This window comes from Poecilia mexicana, unplaced genomic scaffold, assembly GCF_051168715.1.
Source record: "Poecilia mexicana isolate PSO_F unplaced genomic scaffold, ASM5116871v1 scaffold_14, whole genome shotgun sequence".
Lineage (NCBI taxonomy): Eukaryota > Metazoa > Chordata > Actinopteri > Cyprinodontiformes > Poeciliidae > Poecilia > Poecilia mexicana.
In genome coordinates, this window is record NW_028263383.1 from 8,931,132 (window position 1) to 8,945,228 (window position 14,097).

The window sequence follows — 14,097 nt, forward strand, 5'->3', positions numbered from 1 at the left end:
AAAGAGGGGAATAATAGCAAAAAAAACCTGGTGAAATCTGAAATATTTTGCGATCAGCTTCAATACAATTGTGTTTTTCTCATCATCTTTTGGGAGTACTGAAACAAAGGAATCCACAGATGGGGGAAAAAGGGAGGGAAAAGGCAAAGGCTAAAACTGGGTGGGTGAAAGGACAAAGAGGACTGATGTAAAAAGAGCAGAAGGAGGAGGAGGAGGAAACGAAGAGGAGGTGTGGTGATATTGATTCTCTGGCCAGCCAGCAGTTCAATACCACTGAATTATTGCTTCATTCTTCCCCTTATGAGATGAGATCTCTTTCTCCTGAGCTCACCGTCTCTACGCAGTTGTACATGTGTGTATCTGCATGCGTGCACCACTGTACTGTATGTGTGATCTACTTATGAGGGGATCAATACTTTACAATCTGGTTTTAAAAGTCCATCTGTCTTTCTGGCGCTGTATCTCTTTTACTACACTTCAGCTTCTTATTGTCTCCCTTTGAGACGGCAAAAGTGAGGCTCAAATGTTTGAAAAAGAGAAAGAAAGTCCATTTTTTCCCAAAGTTTCATATGCTTTGCTCAAAGTTTCCTGTCCTCGACCTAGCTTTAGATTTCCTATCGCGGCTCTGTTTCCTTTATCTGTGTTAATGTTGGCAAGTGTAAGCATTTATTGATTGTCACTTTGCACCGTTGAGTGTGTTTACAGCAGTGTGTGATGTGGAGAATGTTAATTTTTCCCATCAGGCGGATGAAGCAGCCATACGGCACCATATTTACGTGTGTGTGTGGACTGTTTCAGTGTGGTAGACCATCTGTTAACCAGACTACTCACCATCTTTCTCTCGTATCAGTCTGATTTACAATTACTTTCAACTCCTGCCCCTGTTTGAAAGTGTGTGTGGCAAGTTGTGTAAGACATGACCCTGCTGGTGTGGCGTTCAGCGCTGCTTTTCACATGTGTGTGTGACCGTGAGCATGTTAAATCGCGCAGCCCTCACACCCAGAGGCAACCACAGCAAGAGGACTGAAAAACCACAAGTAGCCAATCAGCTTTCACTGCCAGGACCTTCCTGAGACAAGTCAACCTTGAGGCGGGGTCATGCAACCGTAGTAACGGATCGTGTTTCCTGGGTCGCATGTTGAAGCGATCAGCCAATCGCCAGGTCACCAGGGGTCACCCCCGTCCAATAGGAGAAGGAGTTGGATGCCAGACGGACCAATTACCTGCTGGTTAGCCTCAGGGTTGGTCTAAAAATGTTTTAGAAGAATAACACTAAAGCAGGCACACATGCAAGTTTTGAGAAAGCACCGTTTAAAACCATATCACACTGCCAGCAAAACAAAAATTACAGCATCATCCAACTGAAACATTGTTTCAATTCTGCTCCAGGTCTGGAGTCACTGCTGGTATTTAGTATCGACAAGTGGTGGTGGATCTGCAGAACCCTCTACGAAAACACAACCCTTAGTGAAGACAATACATACAAAATATATACAGAAACACTGAAAGCTGTTTATGCTACTAAATGATTCCTAGTTTTCTTATTTCTGTTTCTGATATGAAATGACTCAGTTATAATAAAGCAAGTTTAGGAAGAGTTGTTATTTATACATAAATAAGTACATAAATGACCATTCTTAATAAATAATGGATACATCTTTCTCAACATAAGATTAATCAAGCATAATAAAGTTCTGAACAGCATTTTGCATTTTTTTCCAATGCAAAGCCATACAACCTTCTTGCTTTAAATGTGTTATTTATACACATTTGTATTTAAACAAGTTTTATCACAAGTATTTGGCCTCATCATCAGTATGTAAAGCTTTCCCAACCAAGTCTTGGGCTAAATTTTAAACAAATACCTTCAACATGTTTCCAGAAACTCAACTGGATGTTAGCATGGACAAGAACCGCAGGAGATTTATATTGCAGGAAATGAAACGGCAACAGCATTTGTGGGACAGAGTTTTAAAACCTTAGCTTGGTATAAGAAATATTTTATAACCACAATAGTTCAAGTCCATGCAGTTTTTAAGAGGGACAATGTATCAAACTGTCATTGCAGCATCACTGTGTGCGATACAGCAATCCCATCGACTGCCTACATTCAATATTTGGCTGTCTATAATATATTACATACCATGCATTATGCATTAATATTCTGTGTGCAGGTAATATATATTTGGCCCATTAAATGGAATTTTACTGCCCCGATGCCAAAACCCACTTCAAGTTTTACTGAAATGTCAAGAAAGGAACTGGAAGTTTGACAACAAATCTGGGTCAATCACAAATCAGATTGTCTTTGCAACATTAAATAAGAAAATTCCATCTGAATGTTTTCCAAATATTTCATATCCCTATAGTCTCATTGTTAATTTGATTTGTTTAAAGTTATAAAGTTTAAAACCACTGAATTTGTGACTTAGGTCTGACATGTGGCTTGGTTTTCTAAAAAAAAACCCTCTGTGCTCCTTAAAGTTTAAGAGATCTCTCATGATTTGTTTTTTTGTCATACTTTGTGCACAACATAACCCTAACTCATGAGTGTTAGGGTAAGTCTAGAAACAACCCTAGAAACAAAAATAAAATCAATATGTCATTCACAACATCAATACTGTGTTTGATAAACATTTCAGTGTCAGTTTTTTCCTACCTTTGCCACATGAATTACTTGCAAAGTGTTTTAAGAACGCATGTTTTCTGTATTACGGTTATTATAGCTAAACCAAACCAAGACAATCAATTTAAAATATGCTGAGAAACTGGCCTCAGACTGGAATGACCACTCACAGCAGGAGGCTAATAAAAATGACTTACTCAGTGCTGTTCTGATAACTTCTTATAATATAGCTCTTCAACTAAGAACAGAACAGGATAAAATGTGGACAAAACTCTACAGAAACAAAAGTCAGCCACAATGTTGAGCTCAGTTGATCTTTATAATCAACAGCAACAAATAAACAATGAAAACGAGAAAGTCAGGAACATAGTTTGAAAAGAAATATTATTTCTTCCAAGTTTTACACAAGAAAGCAGACTATTTATTGTGGAACTAATGCCATTACTACTTAACACGTCATCCTTATTGATCAGGTTTAAATCCTTATCTTCAGCTAATAGATGGAGTCATTAAATTTCCACTGCCTCAAAGTGTTTATACAGCAGCAAATACTTCCTTTCTCCCCCTGTTGACGTCATCATTATGGTGTGTTGGAGCCATGTTGAGCAGCGGATCAATACCAGACATAACATCACCTCCATTCATTTCCAGGTATACGTTTAAAACAGACCAACACACACATGCTTTCCTCCTTCCCCGTCTTCACTCAGTTCAGCAGGAAAACACTCATTCACAGTGAACAATCCACTCAGAAGTCACACACTCCTTTTCAACATTGTGTGCAGTTTGTGGATGCTGCATGTGTGTGTTTGTGTGTGTGGATGTGTGTGTTAGTAAACTGGGTGTTCTGGATGATTTCACTAATAGTTTCAGCATGCAGGCATATAAAGAGCAGACTGTTTAATTGTAGCTGGTTTTTAACGAGCCTCTGATTATGGCAACATTCTAACGAGTGTGGGTCGTTAATGTTGACTAATCTGCAGTCATTAGTTCAACACTGTCTGGCCTGAGAGTGAACTGCAGCTCAGAGATGGCATTCAGGCACACACGTACAAAGGCATTTTTTCAAATACAAAAGCAAGCTCGCATTTCCAAGAAGCAACTCTGGACCTAGAAGTTAAAAACCTAACATCATTCAGTCAGCAGTCTTTGCAAAAGTGCTTGTACTGTCTTCGTTGGACTTACCGGTGTATATGAACCTTCCTGGTGTCCCTTTGCAGAACTGTTTGGACTTGTAAGACAGAGTGACCTCTACGACCCCAGGGATGTGTCTGGGAGGTGTCTGCACCCGAATGGCATGTGGCGTAATCAGCTGCAGGACAAGGAAAAAAAGAGTCAGTGAACAAAGACCAGATTTGACCATCAACATCTCAGATCTCAAGTTTTAAGTGTTTGAGTCATGGATGACTGAAACTGACAAAGACAAATTTGTTTAAATGCCTCCTTTGCAATGTTACCGCTGCGGTTATCAAAGCTTCACTAGGATGTTTCCAATTAACAGAATATCCCCGTTTATACTGGAGGTTTCTGAACCATCAGCTTCAGCCTCGCCTTAACGAAGGAAACACCATCAGTGTTTTCATGGGCTTATCAAAGGATGCAGGTATGAGCACTGCTGAGTCTGCACAGGACATTTTATATGAAACAAGTCTCTGTGCACTGATTTTGATGAGCATCTTAGGGGGGAATCTTTTGGGAATCCAAAATCTTTTCCCATTTTTGCCAATTATGATGCATAAGTTTTCTTTTTGGTAGAGTAAAAACTACATCTAGCATTTAATCAGCAATGAGAATAACTTAACTTCCCTCAGTCTGTAAGTAACCACCCTATATGTGCAATTTGGAGGTGTAAATGTTTCTACTGATGTGGGAGCTCTGTTTACGAGGGTTCCAGTTCATACTGTTCTCTGTGTAATGGGAATGATTGTGGCTTTGTTTCACTGATGTAGAGATGTTGGATCTTTTGAGTGGCTTTGTGAAATTCTTTCAGCTGTAGCCAGAACATGGGCAGCACAGGCACACGTGTATGCAATGTAAATAAACCATAAACTGTACAAAATGATCTTGATTAAATAAAAAAAAATGACCTGAACAGCTTCTGCACATCATCCTGGAAGGGAAAGCCATTATTTTATAAGGGGCTCTGTGCTTGTGTGAAACTTGATTTATATATTTTGGTAGCTGTGTTGTAATTGCACCATCAAAATGCCTGCTAGCAGCCAGGTTTCCACTAAACTAATGATTCTGTTGCATCCTAAAAACGAACTTAAAAAAAAATAGGCAAGAAAGTGTGGCGGGTGGGCCATAACAAAATAATTTTCTTGAGCATTAAGTGTTAATTAATGTAATAATGATAGAAATTTGGACAGTTTTTTTTTTTAAGTGATTATAATTATTTTAGGTCAAGAATCACTGACAAAAATTAAAACCTTTTAAAATGGCACAAACTAAGGTATTTATTTTTAAATGACTACGTTTTTTGCATTCATTTTTATTTAACTGTGGATTGGCGGGTGCATTTATTAACCTTTGAGGCACTTGAAACCAAACACAAAACAAATAGTTTCAGCCCTAATGCAGAAGACTGATGCAAATATGGTTGACAATTGTTTCCTTTTTTACTCTTTTAGTTTTAATCAATACAGGTGAAACAGACAAAAAGGGCACACAGATTTAATGTAAAAGCATTTTCAACTGTTGTGGCCCAGCAGAACTTCCAGCTTGGAGATTTTTGCTCATGTGACAAAAGCTAAAATAGTCGAGTGCAGTCACAATCTACAGGTAGGAAACAGATGAATAAAAACTGGAAAAAATGTGCAATAATATCCCACACACTGATGTAGCCCAACTGTATTTTCCTGCCTCGGAATCAATAACCAGGTTGAGTGCAAATGAAACATTCGTCTGCCAAAAATCCCTTTGAATACGGCCTGAGGAACGCTCAGAGAGCTGAGTCAGTTTGAACTGAGACTCTGTACACATGTTAGTTTGCATAAGTGCAGCTCTCAACACTGTAAACAAACCCCTTAGCCCTTAATAGACACACACATATGCACACGCACACACACCCATTCCTGTATGTACACACACACACAACTGTACAGAGACACTGTTGTTGTTGGACGGCAGCCACGGTCACTCGGCGCACACCGTGAGTGGAGTCAGAAGACAAATAAACATTTTGTAGAGGAGTAGGGAAAACTGTGATAGTGTGTGTGCGTGTGTGTGTGTGAGTATTCAGCCGATGGCTATCAACATGTGCTGATTTGATCAGTGCTCTGAAATAAAGAGGGAGAGGGAGAACGGGTGAGGAAGGTAGAGAGGGGCGGTGGTCTCTGGTTGGTAGGGACTCATTAGAGAGGTAAACATCATTTAGAGAAACATTAACACACACACACACACACACACACACACACACGCATGCGCACACTCTCTCTCTCTCTCTCTCTCTCACACACACACACAGTTCAGAGCCAGATGATGGAGAAAAGCATGTATTCACATTGAATTACTTCCAACAGAGCAATGACTGGAGCTCACAGCTAAAAGGCTGAAACAACGCAGACAGACTGATGAACTGACCTCGCTCCAAACCAGCATGGTACCAAAGATAACTTGGAGGCCGTCAAAGAAGTTGTCTCCTATGATGATGACTGTAGCGCCCCCTGTAGTCCACCCCTCGCTGGGACTGATGGCCTTAATGCAGGGAGCTGCTCCTGGAGGGGAAACATTTTAAACAATGACACATCACTTTGATCTAACAAGCTTCTGAAAATACACAAAATTGTTTCACTTTTATGAAGAAAATGTTGCACCTCCTTACAGAGCATAACGCATAAAAAGTAAGAGACAGAAACCTTTTGAACAGCATTTAATTTTAACACAGCAAGCAATGGTCATTTTTTATGTTTTCATCTGCCAGTACAGGTTTAAACCAATTCCAAATTCACTTTAAGAACTAAAGTTGCTCTATATACAAGTCAGTGTGTTGAAAAATCTGCTCAACCAGAATTTTAATTAAACCCTTTTTTAATTATCTGTTTTGTCATCAATCATGTGATTGGATTCATTTGGATAAGGGTAAACATTTTATAAATGTCCAAGGTGGTGTGGACAAGACGTGAGTTTGTTCATCCAAAAGTTTGACTGACGTCAGATTTCAGCTGACATAAAAAGACTCACAGATGGTTCAACGTGCATCATATTACTTCAAACAGAACAGAGCAGAATTAAAGCTTGATGTCGCTTTAATTCTGACTATTGTTAATTCCAGCATATTTGATCTAATCCCAAAGGATAACAGCAAAAGTCGGCCTGTCTGTCAAAAACCAGCTCTCACTCAAATGTAAGTGTGCGATTATCAGCATTCAGCTGAATTACAACAGCTCTGAGTCTGGGTTTGTTCATGAGAAAAAGCGTATAATGATATTAGACTAGAAACACACACATGCACAGCAGCACACCATGCACTGTGTGTGCTGTAAGTTGGATTAGCCAGATGGAGGGGTAGGAATCACCTGATAGGATTAAACCATCAACCATCTGGCGGCCATGCTGCTCACACACACACGCATGCACCCACACACACAGGCTGGTGTTACCGTGTTCTAGGTAAGATGGGGTTCCCTCCACGGGGTCGAGCCTGCGGGCCCGCCGGCCGTGTTTTGAGTTGTTGTGGACAAACATATTGTCAGAGACTGCCAGGACATGTCCCTCCACGCTCACCGTAGTTGACACAACCACCTAAGGAAAAGCAGGGGGGTGGGATGAGGAGATAAAAGAGCAGGGAATCATAAAGGAAGCAAGGAAAAATATATAGGAGAGAGGAAAGAGGTGAGAAGTGAGGAGAGGACAAAAAAAAGAGAACATCGAAAGTCAACAGATTGTCGCAAAGAAGAGTTTAAAGCATTAAGCTGTGAAAAGCTCCTTAAATGTAGCCAGTTATCACCCTCAGTACACACTAAGTCACTGTGGCTGCAGGTTTGTGTATGAGTGTTCATGATGGGTCCAGCCTTTAATTATCTCCCAGGGAAACAGAGCTGTCTTTTTCTGGTTCCACTACAATAGAGCTGCACAATTAGAGGTGCAGATATGGTCACACACTTGCTGCTGTTTGACTCTGCCTGGTCTGTCTCACTCCCCTTCACACACACATATATAAAAACCGCTCTCTCTCTCACACACACACATGTACATGGTAATAAATCTATCAGTATCTTCTGGGCATCGCGTATATCCACTCAACCCCAAGTGGTGTCTTCCTGATTGTGTTGCAGCCATGAAGATAAGGAAATAATAATGACTGCACTGTCTTAAATCTTACCCACAACCCCTCACCTCATTTCTTTATCCTACTCCCCATCCCCCTCCCTTCTGACTCCCTGATTTGTGGGTATATTTATGTTATGACTAGTCAGGGGTCAGGAACTCAAGCTTCCTGTAAAGGCACTGATAGCTTATTTACTTACACACATTCCTGTGCTTATGTGTTGTGACAGCCATAAATTTATGTATATTATTATGTGTTATGTCCATTGTAAACAAGGCAGGGAGGGCAAAAAAAGCCAAACAAGGACAAAGAAGGCTTGTACCTGGAACCTTCTCATGTCTCTTGGGTTCCCAGCGTTCTTTAAGCAGTTCTGGTTGCACTTGAGGAAAAATTTAAGGAAAAATCTGTTGAGACAAAAAAGGTAAAAGCACAAAATTTGTTTAACAAAGTTATTTTTCTCTTAAGGATCACAGTCTCAAACATGTGCAAAGAAGGAAAAAGAGAGAGAATGAAATCAATATTTTAGAGTTCCTGGAACTGAGAATGAATCTGCCAGTGACATTTATTTTGTTTTAGTTCTTATATCTGTAGGAGCTGCTTTGAAATGGCAAATAAAGACATTGGATGATGGCTTAAAAGAAAATGAAAAGGAGCAAATCTGAGGAAAACCCAGAAAAAATACATGACATGAGAAAGTTCAAGTTTGAGAACATGTTACATTCAAGATTTGTGAGTGTAAAAGCACAAAAACTGTGAAAAGGCTTGTTTCACTAAAAAAAGCTTCTTGCCCTCTTTACTTTTTATAACATGTATATATATATATATATATATATATATATATATAAACCTATAGTTGCTGTGTATAGCCACAATTTCCTGCAAAACTATATAAACCAGCTAAACTCTCTTATATTTTGTTAATCACACCTGTCATTATTTTATTTAGATTTTTAGATGAGAGACAGATTTTAGATTTTTTTGTGAAAAGCAAATTAATAATTGCTTTTCACAGTTTTTATTTTCCTCACAAATATCTAAAAAGTGTGTTGTGCATATAGGCTGTTGACAATGTGACTGACGTTGCAAACCTCTCTCTTTAGAAGCTTATTTTGTTTCGCTGTTTATTTTGATGGATTTTTACTTCACTATTACATCAGCACGGACAAAGATCTCATGACATATCTCAAAGTTTTTACTCTGAAGGTGAGTCCTACATATTAACTCTGCTGTACAGACATGAATCATGTACACTCAGGAAACTTTGGCCATTTAAAACAGAACCACATGTTTATGAATCTGTTTTACAGAGTAAATCAAACTCACAGATGGCAGTGGACAATGCGAACCAGCTGGCCACCTTGGCAGAAGCATCAACACACACATCTCCATGTTCAAGCAACAATAATCACAGAAATATTTAGACTGAATTCAAACACATTTCGAGTGTACAGTCAGTCTTTACCTTGCATCACAATTAGGTATTTTCTATAATCTATGGACGATATTAAAGAATGACCCACAACAAAAGCATAAGAAGATATCAAGCAAAAAATGAAGATGACTGACGAAACAATAAATGAATGGGTCAGGCTTCACTGCAACTAGGATTGCACTTTGACTCTATTATTTGGGGTTCCATAAAATTTGTTCAACTTTTAAGATTTTAATATTTCTGTAACATCTCCATTCCCTCGTGACCGAGCCCGGTGCTTCAATGTTATAAATATGACAGCCTTTGTGTTGGACCGGCAGGATAAAGCAGAGGTGTGCGATCGTGTGCATGTGCAAACATGCACTCAGCTTGTATGTGTGTGACGGTGCAGCGAAGCTCAGTGGCAGGTCCGGGTGTAAAACTCTGCATTAACGAGCTCAGGCTTCGTTAGAACAGCGGCGCTGGGATCCTGAATGCCTAATTATACTGACCCCTCACCCCTGGGTGACAGCCTATCACAGCGGAGGACAGCCACGATGACCCCAGCTGACCTCTCACTGTCTAGTCCTCCTCACAACACTAGCATAGCGTTAACACGGCCACCTCGGCTGACCCTTCTATTGTAGATCTGTGTGTAAGAGGCGACTGGGAAGCTCGCACACTCACCAGTTCATGTTTCTAATACACTCTAGAATAGTTCAGCTCTAGGAGAAAGTCTTCTGCTTGAGGTAGTTACAGTAAGTATGAACTTAAATGTCAAACATAGTAGTAAAGAGAAACTTGATAACAGAATAAAAAAACAAAACACTGATGTATTTTCTCTTGACATGATCTACAAAAATAAAAACAACTACAGTTGCAATTTTCTATATTTATCTGTAATACCAATTTTAGAACTGGTTTTGGTACTTTGGTCTTTAAATATGTGGTGAAAACTTACCTACAGCTGACAGTAACAGGATGTATGAAAACCCCAGAAAGTCAAACAGTTTGATGACTGTTTACAGCAAAGTGTTCTTCATGCAGCCTTTAATTTGCCAAAAACCAGAGCACCTTCTTTCAAATATGTCAACTTTTACCCAGGACTTCACATGTCTTTCTTTTGAATGAGAAAGTCGTTGTTTTCACGTTTCCATAAAGGCCAGATATGTGAACTGTGAGACCAATAATTTCCCTGTTGATACAGCATTCCACCTAAATCCTCAGCTACTACAGAAATAACGCTGGCCTCTTGGCTGCTTCTCTAAATAACAATCTGCTTGTCTCAGTTTAGGTGGATGGCCATGGATTGTTTCTGTGTTAAGACGATGGATTGCAATGTGCTTTATGAGACGTTTCAAGCTTGCAAAATAATTTACAACCTAGCCATGTATTATTCTCCTTCCCAACTTTATCCCTGACCTGTCCACTGTGTGACCTCATGATGCAGTTTGTTTACTAATGTTCTCTAATGAATCTTGCTTTACTAGAACAAGTGCAAGAACAATGCACAACACAGCAGGCTTTTAACATGCACTACAAAACATCTACTTGAGGCATTAACATGAGGCAATGCAAAAAAAAAAAAAAAAATTCCAATGTTAGATAAAGCCTAGATGAGGATTTACAGAAGTGTAGACCTTAATATTATGATTATCTGTCTTATCTCTGAGATGTCTGATCAAAATCTTGATTTTCTCATTGGCATGTTGGTTTTAGGGGATCATTGCTGCCAGAAACAAACTTTGAAGTTTCCATAGCACCTAAGCTTTACATTCAATCTGCAAGAGCCATAATGGTGTTGTTATGTCGATGTACTATATGCCAACATAACCTTATAGTAACGGTTTTGTTGTAAGGTTTCAATCTCTTTCAGCTCTTTCCCTTACTGGTATCTTTGTGCATCAAAAAGTAAATGATTTTTGCAGAATGGTAGAGAGGCTTCAATGAAAATATCCTGAAATAATACAAAAATCTGGTGAAAAAGAAATTTCTATTGCTAAACAAATTCATAATCCAAATAATTTATCATTGGTTACCAATCTACTTTGAGACTCGACTCGCCTGTGAGTGTTTCCTCTCATTGATATTGGGCTATGTCCTTTAGATCTTAATGCATTGTAAGGGTATCCCTTTTCCTTATCCACTTGACCCCAGATGGCCCAATCAACTGTGCTATAAAAAGGCCGTACAGTGACATCCATTCAGACACACACAGACACTTTGTGTGAATTGATTAGCTGGTCCAGTCCCTGGTCGTTAAGAGGCTCCCAATTAAAAGAGGCAATTATGAGAGTCTGGCTGATGAAGGGGGAGGGGAGTTCAGTCCCCATTTATCTTGTGGCTCACTCCTCCACCCCGTCGCCCCATCATGTTCAAGTGATAACAGCGCTGTTGACCTTTGGTATATTGTGAGTACCACACTCTGAGCGCTGACCCAGGACCAGTCTAACTGAACCAAAACACACACAGCCCATCTGTTCAGGAAGGAGTGAAGCACAGAAAAAAAACTATTTGGTTCTCATGGATGTTGTGATTGCTAGTTAAATAATTGTTTAATTGAATAAAGAAAGAAGGGAAAATGTAAAGTTTGCCAAAGTCTTAATTCGAACTGACAGAAAGTGTTGAATATGGGATGCTTTAAGTACTTGACCAATAGTCTCTAATATTTCCACCCAAATAGAGAAACAACAACAGTTGCCTTCACAATAAAATACATGTTTGGAAACTAAATGTTTAGATTTATTGTAGAACATATGCATGTCCAAGACATCTAAGGAATCAACTGCTTGTTACAGTACTGTGATCCTTTCACAAATTGTAGGTTACTTTTGAGGTCTGGTAACCACTGCTTTGTCGGCTGTATCCATTTTGTCCTGATAATAAAATCACCTGTGCTGCTGTTATAGAGTCCGTTAGCTGTAGAAATGTAGCAAACAACAACTGGATGCTGTTTTCTCATCCTGTTAGCCTTGGTGTATCGGTGCACAGCACAGAAACATCCATTATTCAGAGGCTGAGATGGCAATTATGGCTCAGAGCACAACTGACATTAATATTTAATATGTAGGACTAACACAGACCTGAGAGAGAGAGAAAGAGACAGAGAGAAGGATACACAGTAAGGAGGAAGAGTAAGAATATATGGAGTGTGTGAAGGAGAAACAAGGATTATGGAAGTTTGTTTTGACCACGCTGATGTCTTTAAGGAGTTACAATACCAAGAAGGCAGTTGTGAAATGTAGGGGGAATTCCAGCTCAGTTACTTAAAAAAAAAAAAGGTGTGAGTGTCTAAGACTGAATGTGTATGTCCGCTTAATTCCCTAAAGACCTGCTACTTTACTGAGCCAGGAATAACAATCCTGCTTCGGAAGAGAAAAATCTCTCGAAAACTGACACACACACACACGCACTCGCACGCACACACACACACACACACACACACACACGCACACACGCATGCACGCACCCACACACGCACCCACACACCCACACACGCACGTGCACGCATGCACGCACGCATGCACGCACACACACGCACACACACACACGCACACACACACACACACACACACACACACACACACACACACACAGAGGCAGCATTCTGGTGAGGTGCTGCTGACAGGTGGAGAAATTGCAGAGAGTCAGTTTGTGCAGACAAACTGAACAACAGATCAGTGCTTTAGCTGTTCCTGCCTCCTCTGTCTCTCTGCTGTCTCCCTGTTTTTTTAAAATGTCTTTTTTCACCTACCTGCCAAGTTTCTTGGCAAATCTTTCAGACAGAATGATGATTTTGTCTTCTACGAGGTGTTTGTGTGATACAACCTTCTAGTTTCTCTGTATCTGTAGTAGCTGCCATTGCCAAGATGAAAAGCTGATTAAACCTTTTAAAACAAAGTTGAAACAATCCCACTGAACTGAAGAAGTATGCAACATCATTATTGTGATGCTACATACTTCTTCTCATTTGTCATCTCAAATAGCAAATTCAGCTAAAGTGTGTAGTCCGAGTTTTCCTCTCCGTTTGTTGATCCATCGGAGATTAACTTCCTGTTTCCTGTTTACACTGAAAGTTTGTTGTTGTATAATGTGATGACATCAGATAAGCCTTGTGTCTCCTAGCCAACTATGCTAAAAGAAAAACAGGGTTATGAAATGCCATAATGACTTGTGTTTACAATAGGAATGTAATAACGTATTGCTTCCTGTGGGAGAGGTACTTTTTCTTTGCTCTTTAACTGTGTTGTTTAAAAGAGTTGTGTTTTTGCCAGTTAAATATATGAATGTTATTGTTGTTGTTTTAGATGCTCCAGACATGATTGAAAAAAATAAAGATGACAACTGCAGATAGAGAAAAAAAGTAGCACTAATTCAGAGAAAGAGGTTGGTCCACACATGTTTGGAAATAAGATTTCTTTTAAGAAACTAGAAATAAACTAAATTAATTTTTGTTGAATTTGGGTTTGACTTTCGTTTCAGGCTTGAAGTAATAAAAGAAAAAAACTGGTCATTTCATGACCTAATTTCACAAAAATTATGTACATTTATAGAGAACAAGTAAATGAAATAATAAAAATATTTATTATATCAAACTTATATATTATGCTTACTTTAAAAATATGATTGTATCATTAACATGATAAGGATTATAATATCGATACATATATTTATTAAAATACTATTAACAAGGAATAATAGCATGATATAAATAAAAACTAAACAAAGACTAAAACTCATGTCCATTTTCTTTTCTCTTCACCGGTGATTTTTAGTTTTTGTTATTTTGGA

At 39.1% G+C, this 14,097-nt stretch overlaps 1 protein-coding gene across 2 annotated transcripts in view; it reads right to left on the reverse strand.

Annotated features, from left to right (window-relative positions):
* The window catches only part of LOC106929927 (transcription factor COE1), a 99,250-nt gene that overhangs the window by 23,481 nt on the left and 61,672 nt on the right, over positions 1–14,097 (reverse strand). For both annotated transcript variants that reach the window (XM_088012742.1, XM_088012743.1), the window contains exons 7-10: positions 8,218–8,299; positions 7,228–7,369; positions 6,209–6,342; positions 3,812–3,938 (exon numbers count right to left, since the gene is read on the reverse strand). In XM_088012742.1, coding sequence (XP_087868868.1) covers positions 3,812–3,938; positions 6,209–6,342; positions 7,228–7,369; positions 8,218–8,299 — 485 coding nt within the window. The remainder of the gene's footprint in view (positions 1–3,811; positions 3,939–6,208; positions 6,343–7,227; positions 7,370–8,217; positions 8,300–14,097) is intronic.